The 1,875-nt window shown below is 52.6% G+C and overlaps 1 protein-coding gene across 1 annotated transcript in view; it reads left to right on the top strand.

Moving 5' to 3' along the window:
- Positions 1 to 1,231: 1,231 nt before the first annotated feature.
- The window catches only part of LOC113479137 (exocyst complex component 6B-like), a 70,233-nt gene continuing 69,589 nt past the window's right edge, over positions 1,232 to 1,875 (top strand). Inside the window, exon 1 of the mRNA XM_026846879.1 lies at positions 1,232 to 1,362. Within this exon, the coding sequence (XP_026702680.1) occupies positions 1,232 to 1,362 (131 nt within the window). The remainder of the gene's footprint in view (positions 1,363 to 1,875) is intronic.

The following is a 1,875-nucleotide window of genomic DNA, read 5'->3' as shown; positions in this document are numbered from 1 at the left end:
ATTTCAGGGCGTGCTGCAGCCTCAGGTTTTATGTCTCCAGAGACAGCACTCTTCTTATCCTTCTTCCAAGCACCCTGGAAGTGCTGCTGCCAGAGCACTTCTGGGAGAAACAGAGATGGTTTGCAGCAAGGGTAGGGAACTTAGCATCAGGAAATCTGGACGAAGGGCTAAATCCAGGAAAGGATGTAGATACTGGCCTGGCATATTTTGTTTTGTTTTGTTTTGTTTTTTTTTACTTCTGATTTTTTCATGTCCGTCTTTTTATAAATCTGCGTTTTTTTTCCAACTTGCTAGTTCCTCTCCTTTTCCACCATCCAAAACCAGGCATAGGACTGCAGGGATAATTCACAGAGTGAAAGTTTCCCCATGGAAGAAAGACTCCAGAAATGGCAGCTGCTATCAGAGCAGAGGAGGACTGCAAAAATTAAATTAATATTGGAAAAGAGCATGGAGTGGAATACAATTTTAATGTAATTTGTGGGAACCAGTGCTTTTTGGTAAGTCTGCTCTGGAGCTCTCTCAAGAGAAAATGTTTTAAAACATAAATGGTTGCTGTTGGCTGGGGAATTGAATAGTACATCAAGAAATACAACATAAAAGCATCTAATGCATGGAATAAGGAAGGGTGGGAAGGGTTGTACGTTGTAGAAATGTCATCTCTGGGTTTTCAGAAGTGATGTAAGATGGGCTGGGAAGGTGAAAGAGCTGGGAAAGCTCTGGAAGGTGACCGGTTGGACAGGTGTGGCTGCAGTACAGGGACACCTTCCCTAGTTAGTGAAAGGCTTTACCTGAGCAGCATCAGGTGAATATTGGAGGAAGCCACATGTGACTGGCAGAGCTGGTCCAGGGAGGATTTTTCCTCTGAGGAATATGAGCATCATCTCACCCCTGGGTGAGCATGTAGGTGGTGGAGGATGAGCAGGCTGACCCAGACCGGCAGCCGGGGCTCAGCTGCCTGCCAGGACCATGCTGTGGCAGCAGGAGGGTTTGAGCCCTTTCCAGGACATTGGGTGGGAAGATGAACAGAGATGTCCCAGAACCAGCGAGAGCAATGGTCATTCTCTTAAAAGATGGAAGATGCTCCCCTTCCCTCCCACCCTGTGCACAGTGGGCCCTCAGCACTATCCTAGTCCCCTTGAAGATTTGTTCCTGCTGGCCAGACCCTGTGGCACTGTCCTGTGCTGAGACGACACCATGCAGACACCTCTTTGCTTTCACAAAGCAGGAGGCGATGAAGCTGGATGCAGAAAACCACCAGCACGAAATCATCAGTATCATCAGTGAGCTTGCAGGTGACACCAAGTGCAGCAGGAGCGTCGATCTGCGCGAGGACAGGGAGGGTCCACAGAGAGACTTGGAGAGGTTGGATCGGTGGCCAACGTCAGCGGGATGGGCTTCAACAAGGGCAAGTGCCAGGTCCTGCTCTTGGGCCACCACAACCCCCTGCGTGGCGACAGGCTCGGGGAGGGGCTGGAGCTGTCTGGGGGAGAAGGGTCTGGGGGTTCTCACTGACAAGCCGCTGAGCAGGAGCCAGCAGGTGCCCGGGTGGCCAAGAAAGCCAACGGCCTCCTGGCTTGTGTCAGCACTGGTGTGGCCAGCAGGGACAGGGAGGTGACAGAGCCCTGGGCTCTGCCCTGGTGAGGCCACACCTGGAGGGTTGTGTCAAGGTTTGGGCACCTCAATCCCAGAGAGATCTGGAGGGGCCGGAGCGAGGGCAGAGGAGGGTAACGAGGCTGGGGAAGGGCTGGAGAATAAATCCTCCTCCTCACACTGAACACTCCCAGCTCCTTCCCTGGCTCCTCACAGGATTGATTCTCCAGCCCTTCCCCAGCCTCGTTGCCCTCCTCTGCCCTCGCTCCGGCCCCTCCAGATCTC

This window comes from Athene cunicularia, assembly GCF_003259725.1.
Source record: "Athene cunicularia isolate RWA chromosome 4 unlocalized genomic scaffold, athCun1 chr4_part1, whole genome shotgun sequence".
In the NCBI taxonomy this organism is placed as follows: domain Eukaryota; kingdom Metazoa; phylum Chordata; class Aves; order Strigiformes; family Strigidae; genus Athene; species Athene cunicularia.
Note: the sequence above shows the minus strand (reverse complement) of the source record. Positions and strands in the feature narration are given on the sequence as shown.